Source organism: Xiphophorus couchianus, chromosome 18 (assembly GCF_001444195.1).
Source record: "Xiphophorus couchianus chromosome 18, X_couchianus-1.0, whole genome shotgun sequence".
NCBI classification, from domain to species: domain Eukaryota; kingdom Metazoa; phylum Chordata; class Actinopteri; order Cyprinodontiformes; family Poeciliidae; genus Xiphophorus; species Xiphophorus couchianus.
This window is the reverse complement of record NC_040245.1, coordinates 28027103-28053852: the sequence shown is the minus strand read 5'-3', so window position 1 is coordinate 28053852 and position 26750 is coordinate 28027103. Positions and strand designations below refer to the sequence as shown.

The window sequence follows — 26750 nt, the reverse complement described above, 5'->3', positions numbered from 1 at the left end:
CCCCAATTAATTTGTCGCTATTGTGAGTTAAAAATTTCATGAAAGTAAAATGTTCGTTTTTGTGGCGCATCTGTACCGTATTTTGAAGGTGTAAACGTTACCATACCGACCAGTCAGAGAACGTTAGGGTCGCGTGTGGAGGAGTAGGGCTTATGAGTCCTAAGTCTAGTTCGGCACAATTTAAGGATAGTCAGATGATTTTCCAGACCTCCGTGACCACACATGACACAAGCCGATAAAAGTATAACAGGTTCGATTGGTCACATGGCAGGAGCAACACACCACACATGAACCGATTTCACTCGCAAACATCCCGGTTCCAGAAGAAAATCCCGTAAAACCCCCAACATACGTGAATGTAGAATAAACAAACACGGATGACAATGTAGAAGCAGTAGTGACAGTTTGCGGACTCATTTTAAGCGAGCTAGTGTCAGCGTCAAGCCCTGACTCAATGAATAGCCTTATCTTTATAACCTATTTATGTCACGTTAATGATGAAACGTTATCGGGTTTATCAACTGTGGTACCAGTTTCACTCCAGTTCCTCTCATTATCATTTCTGTTGATATTTCTTGTATGAAATGCTGAATAAACATTCATGCTGTTTCCACATATCGCCATGTCAGCTGTTTGGGATTCCCCTCTATTCTTATGTCACTGTGCTTTCTGATTGGCTACCTGTCACATTCAACAGGCTGCTCCCAGTCAGGGAAAACCCCACAGGCTGGCCCAAGACAATAAAACATGTTGAATATGCCCGATTTTAGATCGCAACGGTCCAACGTTCTGCGTAACACACCACACACTGCAGGATGATTGGTTATGATTATCGCAAGCGACAATCTTAGAACTCGGAACATTCTAAGATGTTCGTACAGGGAAAATCGGGGCAAAAATTGGAAATTGTGCCATCTGAACTAGGCTTTAGCGGGCACACCAACATGCAGAAGCCTTGTCTGACGGTTCAACCCCCATCCCCCACTCCCCTAGGCCACAGTAAAATTGCCACGCCTTGACCGGTCCGCGGTGATAAAAAGCCTTATCTTTTGGGGACCAATGCCATATACGAAGGCATTGGTCCTCAAAGTGGCTGTTACACGTTCAAGTCCCGGCCTGTTGACCTTTGCCATATGTCTTATGCCCTATACTCATGGACCTTCAGCAAAAACAAAAAAGAATCAAATCGTCAACTTTCTCTGAGTTGTTTTTGTGCACTGAAAAAGGCCCAACTGTATGAGCAGACAAGGCACATGAAACAATATTTAGGAAATACAAATGGGGGTGATATACATTATGTTTTTGATGAGGGAATAACATTTTACCATGATGTACATGTATTTTTTTCACAGTACTGTTCCTTTAACAAATGAAGGCTGTTTATAAAGTGAAAGAGGGCCTAAGTATTATTAGGCAGATGGCTATTGATGGCTAGTGATTGGTGTATCGCTGCAGCTAGAATGGCTCACTTGTTCTCAAAGTACATTTTAGAAAATAAATGTATCTATCCACCTATCTAATATTTATTTATTTGAATCAGTTGCTATCTCTATCATTTAAAGAAAATCCTATATTTTACAGTCCAGGTCTTAAAATAAGCCAGGTATTAATCTACTTGTACTTTATCAGATATCACATAAATCCCATAAAAGCTCATTGAGGTTTGTAGTTGAAATTTAAAAATATGTGTATATACTATGGATATCTACACTCCCATCACAAAGTATTTGGATACATTTCATTTTAGAATATAAAATGTAAGGTTGTCTATGCAGAGAAGATAACTTCTTCCTAGTTTTATCAGTTGGAAAGTTTCACTTTTATGTTTTGTGAAACTTTATTAGCTGTTCTCTCCTCTGAAATGTGTTGCTAATTAGAATCTCAACACTTGGCAATGGTGGTGTGTCTCTGGAGGAATCGAGTCCAAGCCTACATAGTAGAAAATGACTTGAACATCTGAGTTAAGGAGGCAATTCCTCCTGAAACACGTCTCTACAAAGACACCATGTGAAGTAAAACAGTCTGAGCTCCTCTGGCTGATAAAGGGATTGGTAGGTGAGTGAAGTTCGGTCAATGGGGAAAATGTTGAACATTGTTATTCTTTAACTCTTTTTGTGTAAACTGAAACTTACTGTGTTTTTCTGAAACAGAAACTATTTGTTCAGAGCAGAAAAATGCAGAACCGGACTGAACTTTCTGTCAATGAAGCTTCCCCAAAAAGCTTCTCTGTGATCATCAAGGTGTGTGTGGTAATCCCGTTGTTCTGCGTCTTCCTGTGCATCATCGCTGTCATGCTGCAGATCTTTGCCTCTCATAAACAGTTTTTGGACACTTCCCGTTACATCCTGTTTGCACACATGCTGATCAACGACACCCTGCAGATCCTGTCCTCTGTGCTGCTCTTCCTCTGTGTGATGGGTCAGGTCAAGTTACCTCTTCTGTTCTGTGTCAATCTGCTCTTTGTATCTACCGGTACCTTCCAGAATACCACTTTGATCCTGGCTGCCATGTCACTGGAGCGATATGTTTCCATTTTCTATCCTCTGCAGCGCCCGGCCTCCTGGCGCTCAGACCGTATCTGGATCATTATTCTGCCTCTGTGGATCATCAGCTTCACATTCCCGGTCATTGAGTTTTCCATTGGGAAGCATACTCTGACTGTAGATGTCCTCTCTACCAACATCCTCTGCAAACCTACTATTATTAACTCATCGCCGATCCAGGGAGTTTATCGGTTTGTTGTGAATGTACTTTCCTTTGCAGTGGTAAGTGTTATCATCCTCTTCACCTATGTAAGGATTGTGATGGAAACTAGGAAGATGCGGCAGGACAGAGCTTCAGTGAGCAAAGCCATGCACACTGTGCTGCTGCACGGCTTCCAGCTGCTGCTGTGCTTGCTGGCTTTCACCCAGCCCATCTCTGAAACTCTCATTGGGCTCCACACTAACTGGCTGGCTGAGGATGTCGCCTTTTTTAATTATTTCTGTTTCATCCTGATACCTCGCTTTCTCAGTCCGCTCATTTATGGCTTCAGGGACCAGAGTCTGAAAAAGCACATTGAGAACAGATTCCTCTGCTGCTCAAAGAGAGATAAGCCCTTCTTCAAATAGTGACTCAGATTTTAACCAGTTATAAACTGAGTTTAAAAATATGTTTCAGTCCTGTACAAACACAATATGTGCAGATCCTTAAGCGAGACAGCTGTTAACCAAGTCTATTATGAAACAATAGACTTGTTATTGTAATTAAATGGCAATAACATCATTACGGAAGTTGTACAGTTAATTATGGATAATTTTGTTACTTGCAAATGATATTTTTCATCATTTTGTAACCACAGAGTCTTTCGGTACAAGTCCAAAAAAGACCCCAAGGGCTTACATTCGCTACTGTGCTCTTACACTTAGGTGGGAGGTATGTCAAAAATATATACATATTTTGATAGCAAGATCATTGGAAGTAATGTAAAAACACTGCCGTAGTAGAAAAAACATTTTATAATAGAATTAAGGCCAAAGAACAACTTCTGACAAGTTTTTATTAATTTTACACACTTTTATGAGGTATAGCCAAAAGTAAACAATAAGTTAGTTTACTTCAAGTCTTACTTGTTTGCAGAATTAGTCTTTTTGTAATCTAATAAGTTACAATGTAAAAGTTTTCATTGTGTGGAAAAGTCCTATAATGTTACTAAAATAAAATCTTCCTGCTGTGTTGCTGCCCCCTCTCTGCACTTCCGATAAAAATATTTTTCATAAGTTATTTAATATTTCCTACTCCTTTTCAAACAGAAAAGTAGTGGTAAACAAATTATTTTGTTCTTGGTTATGTATGCACTTGTTTCTTCTCTGTCGTACTTCTTGCCTGTTCAATTGTTTTTTAAAACCTCTTTGAAATAAATCAATTTGCTTGAACAAAGCCCAACATCTCCTATGCGACTTAGTGAAAAGTAAATAGTGAAATGCTTATTATAAAGCAAAACTAAGGTTAACCTGAGCTTTGTTGTTGTAGAAATAAATTGTGTTTGTGTTTAGAGTTCAAAAGTAGGGCTGTTGTAAACGAATATGTTAGTAATCGAGTAATCTACCCATTTTTCTTACGGTTAATCGAGTAATCGGATAAAAATTTTTAGAAAATAAAATATTGGTAAATCTGACATAACACCGGTGTTACTATCAGATATCAATATCAGTCCAATTTTTCATATTTGAGCATCCCTAACAGTTTTTGTAGTTTAGAAAACTAACCTGCAATAATAATACCTCACTTTCAAAGTTAACCTGAAGAAAAGTTATACAAAGATCTGAAATAATATTCAATTTACTAATAAAGAGGCTAGCTCACAAATAAGCTTATAAAAATGTATATGCTCCAGCTTTTGACAGGAACACCAGACAGCTGATTTCCCTCAGCAAAAGTCCTTCAGCTCTGCAGAGACTGTTGAGACGTTTACTCCATACATGCACGCACACACAAACTACGGACACAAAGATTCTACACAAAAGCCTTTTGTTTTATATGGAAACTTTCTGTAGAAACGAAACTTAACTTTAGTTAATTTAGAGCATCGGATGACCACTGGGAGGACCTTTAGTGACATGACACATCAGCAGACCAGGAGGCGGACCTTAGTATATAAGCAATATGTCTTCCGTGTTTGAGCAGATGCTGTATAATTTCGATTATATTCACTCCACAACAAATTAGCCTGTGAGGGTAAGCGTCTCTCTTTTCTAGTGCTAAAAAGAATAAAATAAGTAAAGTCTGATTATTTGTGTCGGCTGATTTCCTGCATGTGTGGTCACATGGTTCCGGTCCATCAGTAAACTCATATGACAACAAGACCCAGCAATGAACAGTTCATTTTGAACTTCCTGGTCCTTAGTGTGAGGATGAGCAAAGTGGGTGAGTGGGACTGTGATCAGAACAAAAGAAGCGATGTCAACTTATCAACTTTGTTGCTATATTTATCGATTTTTCAAACTCCTCTATCCATTTTTTTCTCTCCAAAAACTACAAGTGGTAAATCTAGCAACTCTTTTTCTGTGTTGTTGGAGACTTTTATGGTGAGAACGGTCTGCAGCTCGGCTGCAGTCTGTTTGTCTGTCTACCACCATTAGCTTCTCCCGCTTCCTCAGGCAGTCTCACACAGTCAATTATTCAACTACTGTTGACGCCGTGGCGGAGCCATAGTCAGAGCAGAACAGACCCATCCCTCTCAATGCCCACGCTGTAAATATATCAAACATTTGTAAAGCTCTGTAACATTTAATCAATGTTCGCCAGGCAACACTTGCTACTCCAACTCCTGGCTTGCCACCAGACGTACAAATCAGATAAAAGTTTCACAAATCCCAAACATGGTTCTAAATATTCTGCTACTAGTTGAGAATAATTTAGTCTAGGTTTGAAGAGTCTAGGTGTTGTAGTTTTTAAACTAAAGTCGATTAAAGATGCGGAAGGTAATGAAAAATTAGGTGGAATCACCCTTTACCCATTTCCCGAATCGGAAACCAACTTCAGCTTCGTTCAACCCACTGGGTTCAACCCAGTCCCTGTAGAACTCAGTGACACGTCGACAAAGTCATTCAACCAATTATTAAACCTATTCCGCTGTTTTTGTTTGTGTTTTTTGTTTTATAAATTGCAAAAAATAATAAAGTTAGGAAAGCAAAGCCTACCCGTGTGGCCCAGGAGAGATGGAGATTCCCAGGTTCCGGTGGTTCCGGTGGTGTGTCAGACGTCCATAGGAGGAGAAGAAGGTGAAACAACAATATTTGCTTAATTTCTACTCTTTTGGCAAATGTTTCGACTAGATTTAAATGTTTAACCCTCCTGCAGTCTTTTAGTGCGATGTTCAGGAAGAGCTCGACAGATGTAATGGTTAGCTAACCGGGTGACCAGTTGGCTCTAAAGTTCGCGAAACCAAAAAAAACCACAAAAAAAAACCGGCGACCCGGCCAGAACCGAGCACACGGTAAAAAGCTCAGGCGGGGTCCACTCGACCCCTGCTAGAACTATAGGCGGGTTCAAACTCCGCTCATTAATCTTTAGTTAGCTTCACTGCGTAGTCACGTTTAGCTTACAGAAAAGGCGCCAAGCCGCCACATAAACGAAAGTCTTCTTCTTCTTCTTTTTGATTTTTAATGGCGGATGACATCTAACGTTAAGATGCATTATCGCCATCTGCTGTGCTGGAGTGCGTACAAGAGTATTTCCCTTTATCTTTTTTTATATTCCTAACATAAATTCTTCCATACCATCATGTTTCCTTCAAAAAATGTCTAACTGCTTCGTTTATCTTATTATCTTTAACTGATATTTTAATCATTCTTAGTGTCTCCACATTATATTTCCTAATTTCTTGTTTTAATTATTCTCTACTTACCCTATACTTTTCACAATGAATTAATAAACAAACGTCAACTGACCAATAGACTTACACAGATGTGGGCTACTTACAGGATTTTTTGACACACAAAAGATTTGTTTTTTTCTCTCAACAATTTTGTTAATAGCAAACAGGTTAGATGAAAAAGAATCCAATAAACTTTTCTTCTCCCTTTTTTTTTACTTAAAGGAAAATCTCAGCACAGTGCGTACGGCTGTACAGCTGCAAGCGCTACTGTACAGACCTACATTGTATTCTGGACCAAGCAAATTTAGAAAATATTTTGTTAAACAAACTGAAATAGAAATTTATTTGTATCTATAAAGGGGGGAAACTGGGTGGCATTATGTATTTTTCAGGCACATATTTTATAGCAAAATCATCTAACTATGTTACCTTCAGTTGTTATGAAAATGCTACATATCAAATATAACGTCAAAGAAATTTGACTTCACGTCATGGTCGTATCTGATGGCTTGAAATTGGCCTCTGTCTCTTTAAGAAACTCCTATTCTTTCTGACCCAGCAATGCTTCTCCGTGATGCTGTCTACACCTTACCTAAGAAGTTAATACGATGAGCTCCGCAGACATGCAGTTCCATCAGGTGTTTTCTAATTGCAGCTGTTGCTAGTCTGAAGGAGCTCAATGGGCAATGCAAGAAAATAAACTTTGATTCCCCAAACAAATTACTTGAGCATGCATCAAGGCAGCCCTTAATGACAGATTCAAAGATTTCTGACACGTTTGAAAAAAAAATAAATCAAAGCAACATTTCGGACATGTTTATGATGAGGGAATGACATCATAACCTGAACTTAAACTTCAGCCTTTAAGTTGAAAAACTTAAAAGTTCTGTAATTTATCTTTAGACTAAAACAAACAAGAACAGATTGAACCCTTGAAACCAGGCAGTTTGCTTTACTTTGATTTATGCAAATATGCGCACAGTTTCCACAGACAAGACAAACAACTTTTGCAAGTCGGCATCTGTTATACATGAACCCCACAGAGGTGTATCTGCGCCAACATTGCTCCATGACCATTGTGCAATTCATTCATAATACATATGAAACCACATCCACACATAGCAGTTGGTACATTTCAGTCTCTATGTGCTGCTCAGAGCAATCTAATCCAAATAGGGCCTTCAGAATCTATTAAATAAACTTTTTTTTTACAATCAGCTTTCAAATTAAACTCACTGAGGTTGCTAGGTTGTTCACACAGACATCAGAAGGTCTCTGCCCTCTAATTGGATAGTTAGAGTGAACGTATCACCCCAAAGTTTTGCAAGCAATCAAGTATTGATGTGCGCAGCATCCTTGACAACCTACACTGCACACAGTAATACCTGTGATTTTTATTATTATTATTATTTATGTCCAAAATGGTTGACGGAAAAAGAATAATTGGTTTGGTCCTAGGAATGATTAACTTTTTCGAAAGACCTAGACATGCTGCAACATCGATTCATAGCGGGGTACTTGCAGGCTGCGAAGCTGTGGAAAACAGAGTTGATCTCCTGCTCTTATCATTATTATCCACCGAAGCTGTTGAACGGACATGTTCTTTCATCGAACAACTAAAAACATGCGGCAGCCTCGATCTCAATGGCCGTAGAAAAGGTCTTGTAAATGCAACTGAAACGAAGCAGTTCTGTCAGTCACTGAAGCCTTCCTGTGCAAAGAGAGGAGGATGAACTTTTTCTACTAAAAATGATCAACAACTGAGTACGCTTATCGTTCACATATGTGACATAGCAGTGCCTGGCGTGTAGAGATTTGTTTTTGTACTTACCACGCCTTTTCCACGGTCTATGCACCTGGGCGTGCATATTATAATTTTTTTTGTAATTTGGCGCAGATAAAGTATCTTTCACTCAAAATGGTCTATTTGGAAGGCGCAGAGCAGCGTCATCTGTACAGGCATTTATATAAACCCTCTATATGAAGGCTGTCTTTTCAGAGAATAGCATGCCAACCAACGCATCAAGAATAAAAGCCTCATCACTTGCTCATCATATTTTACGTCTTGTAAATGGCTGTGACCATGCGTGTTTCACACCAGCACATGGCATCATGGATGCTGTTGTGGTTTAAAAATAAGAAAAGTTCATGGCTATCAACACTTGCAGCAAAACGCAGTTTGGCTGAACTTTCTTTCACAGTGTATCATGTAGGGTTTTCTAAGGAGGATGTTTGCAGAGAAGATGAAAAGAAATTTTCTTCTTAGTTTTACCGGCTGGAAAGTTTCACTTTTATAAGAAGTTGCCAAACTTTGTTGTTTGTCTTTCTCCCCTGTGAAGTCCGTGACCCATTAGTCACGGACCGTCACTAATGGGAATCATAACACTTGGCGACGGCGGTGTTTCTCTGGAGGATTAAGGTCCATGTCTTCATACTGGAATGTGTCCTGAAAATTTCACTTAACGAGGAGACTCCTCCTTAGATGCTTCTCCTCAAAGACAATGAAAAGTAGAAACGTCTGAGCTACTCTGACTGGTGAGGGGACTGTTAGAGGAGCGAAGTCCAGTCAATGGGGGAAATGTCGAGCATTAATAGATTGTCTTCTGTGTTCTTTCATTGTATTCATGCTAACTGAATGTATGTGTTTTTCACTGACACTAACTATTTGTTCAGAGCAGCAAAATGCAGAATCTGTCTGTGCTTTCTATCAACGTATCTTCCCCAAAAAGCTTCTCTGTGATCATCAAGGTGTGTGTGGTAATCCCGTTTTTCTGCGTCTTCCTGTGCATCATCGCTGTCATGCTGCAGATCTTTGCCTCTCATAAACAGTTTTTGGACACTTCCCGTTACATCCTGTTTGCACACATGCTGATCAATGACACCCTGCAGATCCTGTCCTCTGTGCTGCTCTTCCTCTGTGTGATGGGTCAGGTCAAGTTACCTCTTCTGTTCTGTGTCCCTCTGCTCTTTGTGTGCACCTGTACCTTTCAGAACACCACTTTGATCCTGGCTGCCATGTCACTGGAGCGATATGTTTCCATTTTCTATCCTCTGCAGCGCCCGGCCTCCTGGCGCTCAGACCGCATCTGGATCATTACTTTGCCTCTGTGGATCATCAGCTTCATATTCGCCATTATTGAGCTTTTCATTGGGAACCACAGTCCCACTGTAGATGTCCTCTCTACCAGCACGCTTTGCAAACCTACAGTTGTCAACCAGTCTCCAATCCAGGGAGTTTATCGGTTTGCTGTGTATGTACTTTCCTTTGCAGTGGTAAGTGTTATCATCCTCTTCACCTATATGAGGATTGTGATGGAAACCAGGAAGATGCGGCAGGACAGAGCTTCAGTGAGCAAAGCCATGCACACTGTGCTGCTGCACGGCTTCCAGCTGCTGCTGTGCTTGCTGGCTTTCACCCAGCCCATCTCTGAAACTCTCATTGGGCTCCACACAAACTGGCCGGCTGAGGATGTCGCCTTTTTTAATTTCTTCTGCTTCATCCTGATACCTCGCTTTCTCAGTCCGCTAATTTATGGCTTCAGGGACCAGAGTCTGAGAAAGCACATTGGGAACAGATTCCTTAGACTTGGGTGGGTTGTGTGTAATAAACATTGTTTATTTGATAGTGAGATCATGAAAGCAGCAAAGATGCACAACCATTATAGAAAATATTATCTAATAGCTTTCAAGCCAAAAAATAACATTTCTGAACAGTTTTTTTAAACCAAGTTTTGCAAATTTTACACACTTGTGTGAGCTACTGCTAACATTTAATAAGTAAAACTTTATGCAAACTTGTTATTGAGATGTTTACTCCATGGATTTTTGTAACTTTTAAGTCAATTGATGATGTTAAAGGAAACAAAGAAAAATAAAACTGATGTTCATTGATGTGAGATTCATTACAGTATACAAAAGACTGTGTTTGTTATTTTTAACTTTCACTACAAGCTTGTGCTAACTGCCATCATGTCTTTGGACCTACATGGCTTTCTGGGCCAATCAGATTTAGATTTTTTTTTTTTTTTTGCTAAACTGGCTGAAACATAATTTTTATTTTAAACCGTAACAACAAATAAAATGCCCTGCAACACTAATGAATATTGGTGTTGCAGGACTAAGAAATAATCAAGTAGAGATTGAACTCTCGATTTCCTGCAGCCAGAAATCAGATAAGTTGTTCTACTTTTACGTATGCAAACGTGCGCACAGGTTCTGCAGAAAAAGATAAGCAACTTTTGCAGGTCGACGTCTGTTAAACATAAACCCCACGGAGGCGTATCTGCGCTAACATTGCTCCATGACGACTGCTCATCCTCTCACCCTTTCACCTTTCAGGATGTGTTCTCCCGCCAAGTTTCAACCACTGAACAGCTGAAGGTGCAGAGCTGTTTGTCAGCTGCATAAACCAGTTAGAGAAAAGCAAATAAAAAGATTTTCAGTCTAAAATCGACATATTTTAAAGGCTATAAGACATTTTAACTTCCAACATGGACAGTGTGTCGCAGAAACAAGAATTCGATGCTCATTTTTATAGGTCAAAGATAAAGCAATATATGTTTATTGAGTACATATGTTATGATCTGTGGGTGTTTTAATTTAATTTATTTTTCTGTTTTGATCATTTCCTTACTTATTTACTTTACTTTGCTTGATCTTGCCATGTCAGTTCATTCCTTTGCATTAGTTTACTTCTCTTATTCATGTATTCCTTCTTTTATTCTGTTCCTTCTTGGATTCTGTTTCCGCTTGATCAATATTGTTCTTTCCTCTTTTCTACGAGTCCCAGTTGTATATTTCTTACTGTCGGCGACGCTGTTTTGATGTGAAACGTGAGCAGTTTTCCTTTATCCGCGTTATCTTTGTTGAAATATTATGTGTTTGTGTCATTGTTGTACAGTACAGATAAAAATAGAAAGTGACAATAAATGAAAGATAAATCCAAAGTAAACTTGATTCGTTTGTCTTGCTGGGTAAACAGGTGGGACTCGCCTGCACTACACGAATCAGAGATCTTATTTGAAAAGTGTTTGCACAGAAAAGGCATAATAAATCCATATTTTAATTGATCTCTGTGTTTTCTTTTTACAATATCAACTATATAGTCTGTCAATGTGGTTATTTGCTGTACTGTCTGGCTGTAGTGGTTATTTGTTGTCCTCCCCACAGATCAGTCACAGAGTAGCTGGTGTTGCCAGATGCGAGTAGATTTAGTAGTACTGGCACAGTTTGACCAGCAGATGTCGCTGTAGAGAAAAAAGCTGGTTAAAGGAGCTTTTACTTTTGGAAAATTCTTTTCTTTCTTTCTTTTTTTTTTTTTTTTACAACTGTGCTTAAAAACTCGGTTAATAAATGAAAGAGTTTAAAATATTGTCGCCTCAACACAACTTCCAATAGGTCTCCTCTTTGTAGGCGAGTTAATTCTGGTGAAGTTCCTCACAGAGAGAAGCCGATCCCGGATCAGAACCGAGCCTTCAGATGACAGGAGCCGTGAGAAGCTCAGCTCATGACATGATAACGACGAAGTTCACTTTTCGAGGGGATGGAGGCTCCTCCGGCGGCTTTCCGTCTCTGCTGCTTCCTCGCCGCTGCTCTCGCTTTCCAGGCCCAAGGAGAAATGTACACGTCGCTCCAAAACGTCAGGCAAGCCATTGACGTCGAGAGGAAACTGATCGATTATCTGAGAACTTATATCGACAGCGAGCAGCAGAGACTGGAGGACATCAAGCGGTGAGTGATGGCGAAAGTACACACTCGGTGTCAAGGACTTTTGATCAGGATGGTAAAGGAGAAATCTGTTTATTTCTCTGTTGCAGCCGCCTCCACCCTTTGGCTTATGAATTAAATGCAGCTTAATAGCGTAACTATTTATTTTTCTATTTTTTATTTCCTTTTTAAAACTGTTTCATTTATGTGTCCTGTGGGTTTTTTTCTCTTCTTTTTAGCCACTAAAAAGAAGTGGCTTTGTTATAAAGTGTGACATAATTAAAGTCATTATTGGCATGCTTTGATGCAGAACTATGCAAGGCCTTGAGAAAGGAAAAAAAACTACAACTAGCAAACTACACTTCATGTGTTTTCTCCAGTATTAATATAGCTGGACGTATTTTCCTCTCTCTCTGTCCAGAACCAGCCAATGATCCAAAGTGAAGTTACGTTTATGTGTTTAGTACATTTCAGAAACAAGGCGGCTCAAAAAGCTTCCCACCGTAAAAAGACATTTCACAGCAATGAATTATGAAACAAGCAATATATGTTTTGTCAAATAGTCAAGCAAATATTCATAAAATATATTGATCAGCGTTCCAGTTACTAGTTAGCAAAGGCATCTGTAAACAGGTGGGGTTTTAGCCTTGATTTAAAGGAACTCGGTGTTTCAGCATCTTTGCAGTTTTCTGGAAGTTTGTTCCAGATTTGTAGTGCACAGAACCTGAATGCTGCTTCTCCATTTGGGGATTCAAAGTAGACCAGAACCAGACCACCTGGGCGGTGATGGAGTCAGGTATGGTGAAAACAAATCCAAGGCCCCACTTTCAAAAATCTTTTTTTTTTTTTTTTGTAATTAAACCAATTTTAGATTCATGTATTATTCTTTTGGTCCGTCACATAAAAATGCTAACAAGATACATCGAAGCTGCATTGTGACATCGAATGGGTTTAGGGAGTACGAAGTATTTGTGGAAGGTGTCAGGTTGTTACCCAGGTTCAGTATATCTTTCACTTCTATTCTTTCCAGTCTGATGAGGACCATATGTGTTCACCTCTCTGTGGCCCCCGATCTCATCTTTCGCACAGGTTTCATACCAAAGTGTCCGACCTCCACACGGAGCTCTACAAAGGCCCCACAGCTGCAACAGCGAACCCACTGGTGGCCTTCACGCTCGTCAAGCGGCTGCATTCGGAGTGGCTGAACGTCGTCTACAGCAACGAAGCTCAAGAAGCCGCTCAAAGTGAGCTCTGTCCCTCTCCCTCCTCCCCTAATGATACCTGAACTTCTTCCGCGTTTTCAGCCGTCACAAGCAAACCTCAGCCTTTCATTAATGCTCCGTTCAGCCCTCAGGTCCAGATACGAGGAAGAGGAGTCTCACTTGCCCAAAGTGGAAGACCTCCGGGGGGCTGCAAAGGGGCTGATGAGGCTCCAGGATGTGTACTCCCTCCAAGTCTCAAGCCTGGTAGAGGGCCGCTTCCAGAGGGCCAGCGGTGGAGGTGTGATTGACGTCTGCTCGCCTGCTGTGTCTGTCTCGCTGTCTGGTGACGACTGCTTCCTGGTTGGGAAGGTGATCCACTGCACAGAGAAACTGATTCTTTCTTCGTCAGCTCATATTCTATTGATATCGGCTCTCTCGTGAATCAGTGAGATCGCTTTGTTTAGGTGCAAACCTGTGGTTTAGTCCCGTCAATCAAAACGTTACCTGCCAAACTCTTCACAGCCCAGGAGGAAGGAGTGAAATGTTGAAATTTCACTCCAAATTTCACATTGCCACCACAAACTTTAATGTGTTTCGTATGAAGTTGTGGGGGAACTTAAAGCAGTGTTAAGGTATGTAACATTTAATAAAATGTTTCTTTTTTTACATATTTATTGAAACTGTCAACATGTTGTGACTGAATAGGATGAGACCGATAATGTGCGAAACAACTGAGCTCCTTTGCCTTCTCCCAGTCTTAATTAGAAACAACCAATCAGAGCCAGGAGGCGGGGCTTAGTGCTGTCAGTCACTCTTCATGTTGCATTGCTCATCCCCCCCTTTGCTCTCTGCTACGATGCAGCTAGCATGGCCTGTTGTGAATGCTCAGACTAGCCAGCACAGCTACCGATGATGGCGGATAAATCGTTTTTCTGTAACAGTAAGTTGTTTCTTCACCAATAGCACATTTAGCAGCGAGTACACTGCCATGATTTGCAGCGCTAAGGCACTCCTCCTGGCTCTTCTGATTGGTTGTTTTTGGTCGAGAGCAGTGCATTTCTTCAGATGGCAATAACAGCTCGAGGAGAAGTTGGAGGAGATCAAACTTTTCACAGATTATCTGTCTTCTATTGTCACAACATCGTGATAGTTCTAACAAATATGTAAAAAGCGCATAAAAAAAAGTTACATACTTTACTTCCCACAGTTATTCCCAGGAATTCCTTAACAAAAAAAACTGGCGGTGGCAGCATCATGTTCTGGAGATGCTTTTCTTCAGCTGGGACGTTGAAGCAATTCAAAGTTGACCGGAAGACGACTGGAGTTAAATACATGGTGGCAAAAGAGACCAGGGCACAGGTTCACCTTACAGAAAGGCAATTCCCTTACAGAAACAGCCAAAGCTGGAATGGAATGGTTTAGGTTCAAACATGTTCATGTGTTTGAATGTCTTAGTCAAAGACCAGACTTGACTGAGAAAAAGTCTCCAAACTCTTTCCACTCACTCTGTGAGCTTGAGATAATTTGCAAAGAATGGAAATGTCTGGACAAACCTGGTAGAGAGTTCCTACAACGAAAGGTGCTACTACAAAGTCTTGAGATCAGATCTATCTTAAAGCACGCCACACCTTTCAGATTATTATTTTTTTGCTATGGAACTCGTGTATTTTGTGTCCGTTTTAAAATTATGCTATACTTGCACGTTTACATGGAATCCCAGTAAATACCCTGAGGTTGGTGGTGAGGATGTGACACAACGGAAAAAACTTTGAGGGCTTTAGCAAGACAAAGACCACGCACATGTTTTCTATAACATCAATGTGGGCTCCGCAGAAGCAGGCCGACCCAAATATGAACATCAGGCCAGAGACAGAACACGAAATAACAGAACAAGCTGCCTGAGGAGAGAAGGAAAATATATAAAAAAACAGTCATATGTTTCCACTGTTAAAGCTGCACTTTATGTCACTACAGTGTAATTTGAGACAGAGAATGTGTGAAAAAACTGAGCTCCTCTGCCTTCTCCCAGTGCTCCAAGCGCTAACTGCAGAAATACACCAGTGAGAAGCAACCAATCACAGCCAGGAGGAGGAGGGTCTTAGCGCTGTCAATCACTCCCATGCTCACCCCTCCCACTTGCTATTTCTAAACAGCTAGCAAAGAGCTGTAGCTAGCCTAACCTAGCCAATGTTCACCACAACATTCACTAATTTGGGCTAAGGCTAGTTAGCATAGTTACCGACGAAGATGGATAAAATGTTTTCCTGTAACGGTAAGTTGTTTTTCTGCCATTAGCGCCTTGAGCAGCATACATTAGGTTACTGACAGCACTCAGACCCTCCTCCTGGCTCTGATTGGTTGTTTTTGACCAAGAGCAGTGCAGTTTTCAGACCATAATAGATGCATTGGGAGTAGATGAAGGAGCTCAGTTTTTAATTTTTATTTATTTATTTATGTTTTTCAGATTATCTGTCTCAGACCATACATGGTGACAGTTTTAATAAATATGGGGAAAAAACAGATTTTTCTAAATATTAGATATTGCAACTTAAATCTGCAGTAAATGATGACAAACGAAACTGTAACATATAATTCTTTTGAGCTTAGGAAAGAAATCTCTGGTGGTTATCTGTCATTGCTGTTCATTGGACGCACAACCTTGTTAAATTCTCTCGAGACTCAAATAAAAAGACTAGATCGTTTAATAAAAATAAAATAAAATAGATTTATTCCATAAATGTCCCTTTGCATGAATAATTTCCTTTTCTTAAGGTCTGCAGTGCTTCTATTCCAGGCCTGTCAGTCATGTGTGTTGGGGGGTTCAGTCACTCAGAACTGGGATTCTTCCAACTCCATACTTAGTCATCTCTTTCATGAGAGAGCAGATCACCCAGCTGTTCTGGGATGAGAAAAGAGAGAAAGATGTTTCCATGCTACTTTTTTGTTTTTCTATAACAGCGGCGTTGTGAAATGGTAGGGCACTGTGTGGGAGAGACACTGCAATGGAAAAGACATTTTCTCATGCCGATGAGCAATGAACACAGAGAACCTTCTGTTACTGAGGCTATGATTATCAAAAGGACAGATGATTTGTTTTACGGCTTTAAATGTGGATTTTAAATGGCTCTTTGGAAACAGGTGGGTTTTATTGAATATACATGTAGAAATTTAACTGAGAGAGAGAGAAAGAAAGCCAGTGGCCAATAGCTGCTTTAGCAGTTCTTCTCTCATAAAAATGTATTGGTTCATAAAGCATAGCATGTAGTGTGGTTAATTATACACAGATTTAAACTGAACTCATCTGTAGGTTTTACCAGATCCCAGCCTGAGTCTCTGATGGGAGTTTTTACGTGCCTTGTAATGGTTCAGACGCTCAAACTTGTTATCTTTACACACATTGAAGGGAACTGAGGCGTCATAAGGGAATCGTTGACAAGACGATTTATTACAGGGACTAGTTTATTTCAACTTAAGTGTGCCTACATGAGGCCCCACAGCAATAAGTCAGTTCTAGATCTGATTTTGATGCATCTTTAGCTGCATCCTGGTAAATATGAAAAAGACTATTATAATTACATCTTGACTGCTCCACAGACGGCTTTAAATGTGGATTTTAAATGGCTCTTTGGAAACAGGTGGGTTTTACTGAATATACCCACCTGGTCCCAAAGTAATAAAAACTGGGCCTGTGTCTCTTTAAAAACTCCTACTGTTTGTGGCCCTCCGCTTTCAGGAAGTCATCACAACGTTTTTAACAACATTTTTTTTTATCAGCATTGCTCTGAGAAGTAGCTCCTATAAGATGTTGAGTTTCACCAGATATTTGACCATTTTTGCTGGCTAGTCTGAAGGAGCTGTGGGGGAGAGGAGCGTCCATGAAGCACTGCTTCCAGGTTCATAAATGTGATCATTTATCTTTTTTAGCCAATAGCAATAGACCTGTTAAAAATACACACTGTAAAAAGATTATACAGGCAATTGTTTATGACTGTCTCAATGGGAAGGAGTCAAAATCTTACAACGTTTTTGTTTGTCTTCTATAAAAAGTCCATGGCAGCACAGAGAGAATCTGAAGGAGCTCTGCTTCAGTTGTTGATCTTATTTGACTCAGAACTAAAATTTTGCCTGAATTCTGGAACACAAAGGAATACCTGATACAGTTTATAAAATACTGACTTAAATCATGTTAACATCAGAATAAAGTATTTCTTTCATTGTACACAGGTGGCCTATGAGCAGGAAGACTACTACCACTCGGTGCAGTGGTTGGAGGAGTCGGTTCGTCTCTTCAGGGGAGCCGCGGGACAGTGGAGTCCTGAGAACGAAGGGACCTTAGAGGACGCTCTGGATCACCTGGCTTTCTCCCACTTTAAAGTAGGAGAGCAGAGAAAACACACGTTGGTCCCATGTTTGACTGCTAGGGCTGCTCTAAATTCCTCTGTTTGATTCAGACAGGAAATGTCTCGTATGCCTTGAGTTTGTCTCACGAGTTACTGCATCACGGTGAGTCTACGCCTGCGTTTCACGTGCCAGGCAATAAGAACGGTGCCTGCACTTTTTCTTTTCAACATTTTGCCTGTTTCAAAACCTTAATTCTTTGTGATAGACCGACGCCAAGTGTTGCATAATTATAAAGTGAAAGTAAAGGAAAATCAATGATCTCATTTTTAAGTTTGCCACAAGTTACAGCTAAACCCCAAATTATCTGTGGATTTAGATTTATTTTCATTCGCATAAGAAATTTGCTCCTGGTAGAAACAGCAAAACCAGGAAATCTTACCAAGTATTTTTGTCTAGTTTCTAGTGCAAATATCTTAGTGCAATTGAAATAAGGCAAAACTAACTTACAGCATATTTGAAGTCAATAATTCTTGAATATTGATAAAAAGTACTAACTCCACTGGCAGATTATTTCACTTATAACAAGAGAAAATTGAAAATTTTGCAGAAACCGCTCTTTGTTTTTGCAAACTCTGTATCTTTGACAAACTACGGGAGATTTCAAGAAGAATGAATGGTTTGTAATAATACTGTATCCGGCCTCGGTGACTCTTTGCACGTGTTTTGTTTTCCCAGATCCAATGAATGGACGGGTGTTGCAGAATGTTGAGAAATATGAGAAGCTGCTGGGTTCTGCAGGTCCGACCGGGGAGAGCAGCTTCAGAAGACCCGGCTCCTCCTTCTTAACCACACGGGACACTTATGAGAGACTGTGCCTGACTCAGGGCTCCCAGGTAGCATTGGACTCTTCACATAGTGTCCCAGACTGACCTATAGTTCATCTTGCAGAGACATGTCAACGTCCACATTGTCTGCCTTTTTATTATTTTGAACCAATAAAGTAGCGAAAGTGGATTCGAAGGAAAACTGCTAAATCTTGTGATCATGAATTAAGGATTCATGGACGTGTGGGATTGCTTGGTAGTGCAGGATTAGCTTGTGATTAGCTTTGCAGAATTTTGTAGCAGCTGCACTTTTGAAGCTCCATAAAACATCTTGTCTGTGGTGTTGAGTAAGGAGGCTCCAGCTCAGATTCAGGAGCGTTTTGTTTGTGGCGTTCCTCCTGGCTGTGCCTTCCTGAGGTTCTTGCAGGCATCACGGCAGCTGTGTTGTCCGGTCCTCATGCGCTTTGTGCTTCTGCAGAGGGCAGGACCACGCTGTAGAAGTATTACCCACTCTTGACTTCAGGGCGTCTTCAGGCCATGACCGTCAGTTTAGTGTTGGGCGATATGGACTGAAGTTTTATCAGTCCATATCGTACTAAAAATATGATATATTTTTAGTACTATTATGATAACAATAAAAGTGATAAGAACTATTTAATACTTATTTTTTGGGTAACTGTATGGTAGTGCACTGCATGACACAGCAATCACAGCCCCATGAATAAAAAACCTTGCTCTTGAAAAACATTCCTATTTGTAGTACGATACCAGTTACATATAGAAGAGAGATTTCATATCACTTAATTGCTCACAGATTTTCAAATGTATTGTTTTTTGTTGGTACTTTAATTGAATAATAGCACAACTAACCATCCTGACAATAAGAAAAAATTTGGGGGGGATTTAAGCATCAGTATATATATATATATTTCTATATATATATATACTGTATATACATATGTATATACAGTATATATATATTTATATATATATATATATATATGGGATTTAAGCATCAGTATATATATATACTGATGCTAAGTCTTTTCTTATTGTCAGGATTGTTAGTTGTGCTATTATTCAATTAAAGTACCAACAGACTTTGGTACTTTACCAAAGTCTGTTGGTCTCATTCATATATTTATATGAATGAGAATGAAGGAACCCACTGCACTGAACTCTATTAAAAACCTCATGGTTATTCCATCAAATATTGATTTCTGAACTCTTCCTGAGTTCAAACATTAGTTTTGTTGTTTCTACATGAATATGAACTTGTTTTCTTTGCATTATTTGAGGTCTGAAAGCATTGCATCTTTTTTGTCATTTTGACCATTTCTCATTTTCTTCTAATAAATACTAAATTTGTGCTTGGAATATTGGAGACATGTTGTCAGTAGTTCATAGAATAAAAGAACAATGTTGATTTTACTCAAATATATACCTATCAAAAATAAAATCAGAGAAACTGATCATTTAAAGTGGTCTCTTAATTTTTTTAATATAATACAGACAGACAGACAGACAGACATACACCCCCCCACACACACATATACAGTATATATGACATATGTGACAAAATTTGCTATATATACTGTATAGCAAATTTTGATCCTTGTTCGATCTCATTGACGGACTTCTTCATAATGCCTGTTTTCCTTCTTGCAGCCGATGCACTTTGAAAACCCTGGACTGTTCTGTGACCTCTTCACCAGCAACAACAGCCCTGCGCTGCTGCTGCAGCCTGTGAGGCGGGAGATCCTGAGCCTGCAGCCTCATGTGGAGCTTTACCACGACTTCCTCACAGACGCCGAGGCGGATGACATCAAGAGGCTCGCCCAGCCTGGCGTAGGTGATCGTCGCTTGAGCGTATCGTTTTCCAGCGTAAACGTTTGACTTTTATTTGCTTTAATTCCCAAATGTTTGTCTGTCTGGGTTTGTCTAGTGATTCTGAAGCAGAATTTAAGACAGTCTTTTTTAATTTCTTTGAATTAGTAAAGAGAAGAACTAATAACATTTTGACCTAACATTTTGACCATAACATTTTTTTTGTGTGTGTTTGGGGATGCCTGGAGTCTCCCGTGGCAACCATTCGGGGTGAAGAACACCCCTCCCACGCCTTCCCCTCTCAGCTCCCCCAGACTAGTGGCAGCAGCAATTAGCAAACACCTGGTGGAACTATTCTCAGTCCAACGCTCCTAATAACGGTTGTAAACGGCATAATGAGGAGCATTGTTATGATGATATGCAGGAGGTGGACTGTTGGGAAGAGCAGGGATTTCTTACAGACACAGAAGCCCAATTTCAAGGCCTTAAATTACAAAGTCCAACTTCTTTAAAGTTATGTTTGACATCTACAGCATTATTATAACAACAACTCAAGGTAACACAGTTATTTGATTGTGCTATATAATGGCATCATGTGCCCAGAAAGTACATAATGCTTCCCCTTTACGCACCCAATGTTAAGAAAAATATGTTTATTTTCATGTTTGTTTGCTTTTTAATTTCTACTACCTCCTCATGCTCTCTGTTTTATTGCTTTGTTATCATATTCCATCATTTTTGCCCCTTGCACTTAATGTGACCCTCCTGAGGAATGAGTTGAAAGTTATTATTTTTATAGCAGCCCTTTTTAATTTCCTCCTACCTCCCGGCCATTTAACCAGATACCGTAGCTGTGTTTCTCTTTCATGAAATCAAATCACCGCTTCAGCATCTCAGTCAGATTAGAAATGCCCTTCCGCTTTTCAAGATGGTACAATCCATTCTCAACTTCCCTCAAAGGCAAATGGCGCCGGCGCAGCTGGCTGCCTGCAGACCCAGCTCCCGTCGTGTGTGTTGGTCTGTGTATATTTGCTGTAACCGATTAATGATCCGTGCTTGAAGAACCCATGGATCATCAGTTGGGCTTTCCACAATGGCTGGATGTGGTTCTGTCGATGTTCTCCGCGTTCTTCTGCCACTTTTTCTACTCTTGGTTGCGGAGAACCTCGCCGAGCGGAGTAGCGGCATTATTTGCTCGCGTGAACGGCTGATTGCGCTGTGTGGGCCTCTGCTGCTGCCCGGAGACGGGCCTGTGGTCCCGGAGGAGTTACGGAGGAGACGACGGGGCTGCGGGTCTGGAGTTAAACGGAGGTAGAAGAGGAGACGGCGCAGGCCAGCGTTACCGGCGACTATTGTGGGGAACGTGAGGTCTTTGGTAAATAGGACAGACGAACTCACGGCGCTGGTTAGGATCCAGAAGGAGTACTGGGAGTGCAGTATCTTCTGCTTCACGGAAACCTGGCTGCACTCGCTTATTCCGGAATACAGCGTGGAGGTCCCTGGATTTTCCTTGGTGAGGGGGGACAGGGACTTTTCCAAAAGTCGGAAGAAGAGGGGCGGCAGGATTGCACTTTATGTGAGTGAGAGGTGGTGTAATCCCGGTCATGTTAACGTGAAGGAACAGATTTGTAGCCCGGACATTGAACTTCTGGCTGTGGGAATGCGGCCGTGTTATTTACCGAGGGAGTTTACGTCCGCCATTTTGATCGCTGTTTACATTCCCCCATCAGCTGATGCAGCGGTGGCCTGTGACGTCATCAGCTCTGACACAGCCAAACTCGAGACTAAACACCCGGACGTTGTTATTGTGTCTTGTCTCTTGTCTTGTCTTGTCTCTATGCTGTAACTGCGAAGTAATTTCCCTGCTGGGATGAATAAAGTACTTCTATTCTATTCTATTCTATTCTATTCTAAATCTCATTCTACTTCCTGAAGCATGAATCCTTTCTTCTTTTTTTTAGCTAAATTCCTCCAGCAGAGCAAACAATCTCCCTGAGTTTTGCCAGGGAGACCAAACCTTTCTCCTAGCTCTCAGCCTGCCGACTCAGGCGCTTCGGGAACCGTTTGGTGGATTAACTAGGATGATGCCTCTTTAGTCTCTTTGAGGTTTCTCTGAGAGTTTTCCGTCCGCTGGTCAGATGGAGAGCTCAGTTTCCATGTCATCGCTATGTCAGCTTGTGGGCTAATTGGACGCAGGCCTGTGGTACCGAGCTGGACGGCTCTTTACTTCCCCAGAGTGGTTTCCAACAGGTCTCTCCGTTTAGAGGTTTTTGGCATATTTCACGGGTTTTCACAAATGGACACCGTCTGCTTCGGCGTCCGAAGAGTTTAAACTGCAGATTTGTTTTGTTGTTGATGTGACTATCAGATTGCTGTTCTACAAAGTGGGACTGTTTTATAGTTCTGTTGGAGACTGGCAAACATAAATTTAGCAGAAGGCAAAGGGATTGCCAACTACTTTTAGTGGCTTAGAGAAGTGGAGAGAGTCAGTCCAAAAATATGTGCAGTGACACAGTTTGCGGTTCAGTTTAACAGCTTGAGCAATAATTTTTTTTTTTTTTTTAAAAGCCCAAATAAAACTGGTCAAATTTTATTTTCTGCCCTTTCATAACAAGTTGAAGAGATCTGTGGTGGCAGCTGGAGAAAAGCAGGAAACAGCAGATTATCGAATCAGCAAGAGGTAAAAAAAAAAAAAAAAGGTTTCAAACTATTGTTCCTGCTGCTGGTGTGAATCAGAACATCCGGAGGCATAACGAACCGACTGGGTATGTTTCATTTCTAGTGCGTGGCTGAAGGCCTCGGGGAGCTCCACCGTTGGGAGGTTGGACCGAAGGATTTCCATGGTAACGGGTTTGAACGTGACGCACCCGTATGGCGAGTTCCTGCAGGTGGTGAATTATGGGATTGGTGGACACTATGAACCACATTTTGACCACGCCACAGTAAGTCGACAGAGTTGCGGTTAGGTTTATGTTCATTCCCCTTAAACTTTCTGCACTTTTCCACATTTCGAGCGCAAAGCTGTATTTATTTGGGATTTTATTTGGGAGAACAACACCAAGTGACGCATGAATTTGAAGTGTAAATTGAAGGGTGCATGGATTTCAAAATCTTTTACCAATTAAAATGTGAAAAGTGTGGCATTCGTTTCTATTCATGCCCTTTTTCTCTTATTTCTCTCATCACCATAGTTACACCACTAACTCTTGTGGGTGCCTGTCTATAGCAGTCTGCCTCACTGAGAGTCAACATCTTTGCTAATTCTTGGTCAAACCGATTCATCCATTTTCTAACACCCTGTGCTCAGTCAGATGGCATGGAGAGTTTTCATGAGTAGACAGATTTTCAGTTGGATTTACATCTGGACATTGACTAGGCCATTCAAGCACTTTCATCTGAGCTGTTCTAATGTAAGTCTGGCTGTATATTTAGGACAACTGCCCTGCTGGAAAGTGAATCACAACTTCAGTTTGAGGTCATTTGTTTCAGATTTTTATCTGGAAAAAGTTTGGAAAACCACGTGTTATTTTCTCTCCACGTCACTATTCGGCACTATCCTATGTATAAATTGACACACCAATAAAATAAAGGGAAGATTGTTGCCGTAACATGACAACACGTGAAAAAGTCTAAGGACAAATGTCACGTTTGCAAAGTGCTGCGTGTGTTGGTTAAATGTTGATAGTGTTTCCGTGTCTTTTTAAAACCAGTCACCCTCCAGTCCTGTTTTCAAGCTGAGAACTGGGAACCGCATGTCGACCTTCATGATCTACGTAAGTCAAATCTGCGCTTTTGGCTTGAGGTTGCTGGTCAGATTTCTGTAGTTGTATCGTGGGCTCATCCAGCGGTTGCCCTGGAGAAAGCCTTTTATCTCACGATGCTTTTCCAGCCACTCCCACTTTCATATTTACAACTCTTCTCAGTGATTTCCTTTTTACATGGGAATGAACTGATCGTAAAACACAATAGCTGTGAGAAATAATGATCCCTAAATTATTTTGACTGGCGAATTTCACTTAAATTTATTACATCAAGGCATAAACACAAGACGCTGCTCTAAAGAAATGTTGTTTTCCACAGCTCAGCTCAGTGGAAGCTGGCGGCTCCACAGCCTTCATATATGCCAACTTCAGTGTTCCAGTTGTGGAGGTAAAACACTTCGGTTATCAACAAGACGTTTCTCCTAACTTCACGTTTCGACATCGAGGCTGAGTTACATTCATATTTACCCGTTGCTTCTAGTCCATCTGTGTGAGAATTATAAAAGGAGAGATTTTCTTACCCACAGCTCTACGGCCAAGTTGAGGTTTTCTTTTCTGGTTGCCAGGAAACTCCTTTATGTACCTCCATTAAGTCGCACAATCATTCATATTCCTGGCAGATTTGGGTTTAAAGTAATCTTTTAATTTTACCAACATGTTTTCTCTGAGTGGAAACGATGTGAACGTTTTGTAGCGTTTACGTCTTGTAACTGGAATCTTAGTTGCGTTTTAACGCTGCGTTAAAAAAAAGTAATCACACATAGAGATGTGCTGCTTGAAACTCCTGTTACAAATTCTGAAAACATGTTTGACCTCTCAGAAAACTGGATGAATTCAGGTAATTTGGTATTAATTAGAATTCATTTGGTAATTGCTGTAAAAATTAAATAGTGTTAAATATATTAAAATCTGCTCTTTATGGTATTTCTCAGAAAGCTGCCATCTTTTGGTGGAACCTCCACAGAAATGGTCAGGGAGATGAAGACACCCTGCATGCTGGCTGCCCGGTGCTCATCGGTGACAAGTGGGGTAAGTCTTGGAGTTCCCGCTCGAGACTTTTGATAAAAGCCAAGAAAATGCCGTCTGCTTCCCGAAACACTAATCTAATCTCCTCATGTCGGCGAGCTGGAGCCCATCTGTGTTTCATTTTGCGTTTGAGCATAGCGACATTACAGCCTGCAGTTCAGACTCTGAGGGCTCATCTTGGAAAGTGAACATCTGCTGCCGGTTGGCTCAGACAAGCGAAATCTGTTTCGCAGGCTATTTAAACCGACCTAAGCTTAATAATAATGATGATAATAATTGGGAAGCAGCTGCAAAAGAAGTCGCTGTGTAGGTCAACAACAACTTGCAGTGCAAAAACAGGTGGGAATGCTTGTTGGCAACGTGCTTGGAAAGGCTGAAAAAGAGACGCATTTGTCAAAGCTGTTTGCTTACTTTTGTTTGACAGCCGTTCCAATCTGTCTCTGTGCCACAGTGGCCAACAAATGGATCCACGAGTACGGCCAAGAGTTTGAGCGTCGCTGCAGCCTGAATCCTGAGGAGTGAGAGGGAGCACAGGCCTTCACTACTGTCAGGCACGTTGGCAAGAAGAGACGAGGCAGCAGCCAGAGAGAGCGAGCATGTGTGTGTGTGTGTGTGTGTGCACAGACGAGGGAGGGACCGGAGGAGCCAGCCTGCGTCTTTGATTGGAGCCCAGGGCCCCAGGGAGCCTGGACACTCCTGCCGTGGATGTGGAGGTGAAGGTGGAGCAAAATCAGCCCATGGAGACCAACTGTTTCCACCAGTCACTTCATGCTAGTGGAGGAGTGTTTACATTTCTTGCATTTCTCAGGAATGCTGGAAGACACTCGTGCAGGGCACACCATCCGCGTTGGACGTAAATGATCAAATGAAACGTGTCCTAAATTTGGTTATTGTTGACAATGTAAAGCTCAGACTGTGTACAACATCTCATTCTGTCATGCCTGACAGAAGAGTGTCGTCACTGTCATCCCTTCTGACTCAGACTGATAAGATGCGGTCAAGCAAAACAAATAAACTATTAAAACAGCCTCTCTCTATGCCTCATACTTATATCCCTGATAGTCTGACCGTTTTTAAATCTCTCTGAACAAACGCATCTGACCCTGTGTGCATATTTCTCACATATGTGTCAAAATACTTCTCAAGCCACCTGGAAACAGGTTGAGGTTTTCTCCTAGAGTATTGAAATCTCAAATCCACCGAACCCTTCTGCATGGAAATGTTGTGGGGAGCGTCCTGCCGCTTGACTGGCAGAGATCTTAACTTAATACTTTTTCGTTCCCGCGGAGACATAAATTTTCTTTCCAGCTGAGGCAGCCTTTCCAGCCACAGACGGACACACAGAAAATATATGAAGAGAGCATGTAACAGATCTCTATTGCACATTCCTGCGCACACACTGAGCAATATTTTCCCATGGAGCTGTTAAAAGAGAGGAAGGTTGTTCTGTATTGTTTCGCTGGAGGCTCTAATAAAAAGCTTGAATGTACAACAAAAATGACCCTTGGACTTTGATGGCATTGTTTAAAAAATCACATTTTGGAGCTTATATTATTCAGAAGTGGTAATCATGTGGTTTACAAACGCTATGGGCTTTTATCAAGACTAGAAATTATGCTGTTAGGATCTGCAATCGAATAAACCAGAAAGTTTGGAAAACTAAAGTCACTGATGTGACATTATTTTTTTTCCTTCTCCCTACACA

The 26750-nt window shown here is 40.9% G+C and overlaps 3 protein-coding genes across 4 annotated transcripts; all 3 read left to right on the top strand.

The window, feature by feature from the left end:
- Positions 1 to 2174: 2174 nt before the first annotated feature.
- Positions 2175 to 3250, top strand: LOC114133282 (odorant receptor 131-2-like). The gene has a single exon (XM_027999056.1). It carries the CDS (start codon positions 2175 to 2177, stop codon positions 3108 to 3110), a length of 936 nt encoding a protein of 311 aa, XP_027854857.1. The 3' UTR covers positions 3111 to 3250.
- Positions 3251 to 8896: 5646 nt separating this feature from the next.
- LOC114162048 (odorant receptor 131-2-like) lies at positions 8897 to 10736 on the top strand. Its single transcript, XM_028045797.1, has 2 exons — positions 8897 to 9948; positions 10697 to 10736. The coding sequence occupies exons 1-2, from the start codon at positions 9041 to 9043 to the stop codon at positions 10734 to 10736; spliced, it is 948 nt and encodes a 315-aa protein (XP_027901598.1). The 5' UTR covers positions 8897 to 9040.
- Positions 10737 to 11683: 947 nt separating this feature from the next.
- p4ha3 (prolyl 4-hydroxylase, alpha polypeptide III) lies at positions 11684 to 26076 on the top strand. Of its 2 annotated transcripts, XM_027999053.1 has the most exons (13): positions 11686 to 12088; positions 13154 to 13308; positions 13412 to 13635; positions 17491 to 17640; positions 17718 to 17769; positions 18343 to 18500; positions 20100 to 20279; positions 22874 to 22938; positions 23041 to 23200; positions 23969 to 24031; positions 24339 to 24407; positions 24952 to 25048; positions 25497 to 26076. In XM_027999053.1, the coding sequence occupies exons 1-13, from the start codon at positions 11901 to 11903 to the stop codon at positions 25565 to 25567; spliced, it is 1632 nt and encodes a 543-aa protein (XP_027854854.1). In that variant the 5' UTR covers positions 11686 to 11900; the 3' UTR covers positions 25568 to 26076. The 2 variants fall into 2 exon arrangements, 1 of the variants encoding a protein (XP_027854854.1); XR_003593144.1 differs by lacking the exons at positions 24952 to 25048; positions 25497 to 26076 and having other exon boundaries at positions 11684 to 12088; positions 20100 to 20283; positions 24339 to 24451.
- Positions 26077 to 26750: the final 674 nt, after the last annotated feature.

Coding starts and splice junctions, on each gene's coding strand:
- LOC114133282 (XM_027999056.1), top strand. CDS start 2,175: ATGCAGAACCGGACTGAACTTTCTGTCAATGAAGCTTCCCCAAAAAGC.
- LOC114162048 (XM_028045797.1), top strand. CDS start 9,041: ATGCAGAATCTGTCTGTGCTTTCTATCAACGTATCTTCCCCAAAAAGC. Junction 9,949..10,696: donor AACAGATTCCTTAGACTTGG/GTGGGTTGTGTG, acceptor TTCACCTTTCAG/GATGTGTTCTCCCGCCAAGT.
- p4ha3 (XM_027999053.1), top strand. CDS start 11,901: ATGGAGGCTCCTCCGGCGGCTTTCCGTCTCTGCTGCTTCCTCGCCGCT. Junction 17,641..17,717: donor TGGCTTTCTCCCACTTTAAA/GTAGGAGAGCAG, acceptor TGTTTGATTCAG/ACAGGAAATGTCTCGTATGC. Junction 17,770..18,342: donor TCACGAGTTACTGCATCACG/GTGAGTCTACGC, acceptor TTGTTTTCCCAG/ATCCAATGAATGGACGGGTG.